The 657-nt window shown below is 38.7% G+C and overlaps 1 protein-coding gene across 1 annotated transcript in view; it reads left to right on the forward strand.

Annotated features, from left to right (window-relative positions):
* Window positions 1-657, forward strand: part of LOC119594523 (mitogen-activated protein kinase kinase kinase 13-B-like) — a gene marked incomplete in the record, with an annotated part of 92,580 nt that continues 91,923 nt past the window's right edge. Inside the window, 1 exon segment of the mRNA XM_037943557.1 lies at window positions 1-506. Coding sequence (XP_037799485.1) covers window positions 472-506 — 35 coding nt within the window.

Below are 657 nucleotides of genomic sequence, written 5' to 3' on the forward strand. Positions count from 1 at the left end.
CGCACGTGCAGGATATACCATGCAACATATTGTTTTTCGCGTGCAATGTGGGTGTGTGCGTGCATAATTGAAGTGTAGTAGTTAATATATATCCAATTATTTCGCAACATGATTCCTTGAAATCAACCTCGCTCGAAGAGCGGGAAGTGTCAGATAACTTTATATACATATTCTTAAAAAGCATTAATCCACCAAGTGGTTTTGTGTCTTAGATGATAAAAGTAATCGTAAAATATATAGAAAGAAAATGAAACAATGTTTGTAGAACTGAACAGACAAATACAGTTACATTATCTACAATGTAACACCAACCTCTCCGTCTCCATGGTTTAAAAAGCGGCCGCTGTTATGTTAATTTGAGCCTCCTATCAAATTAACAGCAACATCTCCGACCCGGGAACTAGCAGGGCTGTGTTAACTTGAAAGGCCAAGTTAACAAGAGCTATTTCAACTGCTCAATTAGGCGAGATCATGGCTAAGGATTCACCATTAACGGATATTGACGTGTGAGTATTTCATGTGTGGACGCGCTGTGCTTTTGCTGCGGTCGGTAACGAGGGTTATGTCGACATTTGTTTTGTTTACCGTTCTTATTGTAATTCGTTGAATTTGATTACATGTGGTTTATTGTTTTTTCTGTTTACCTAGGTGAGTGGG

Source organism: Penaeus monodon, chromosome 34 (assembly GCF_015228065.2).
Source record: "Penaeus monodon isolate SGIC_2016 chromosome 34, NSTDA_Pmon_1, whole genome shotgun sequence".
Classification (NCBI taxonomy): Eukaryota; Metazoa; Arthropoda; class Malacostraca; order Decapoda; family Penaeidae; genus Penaeus; species Penaeus monodon.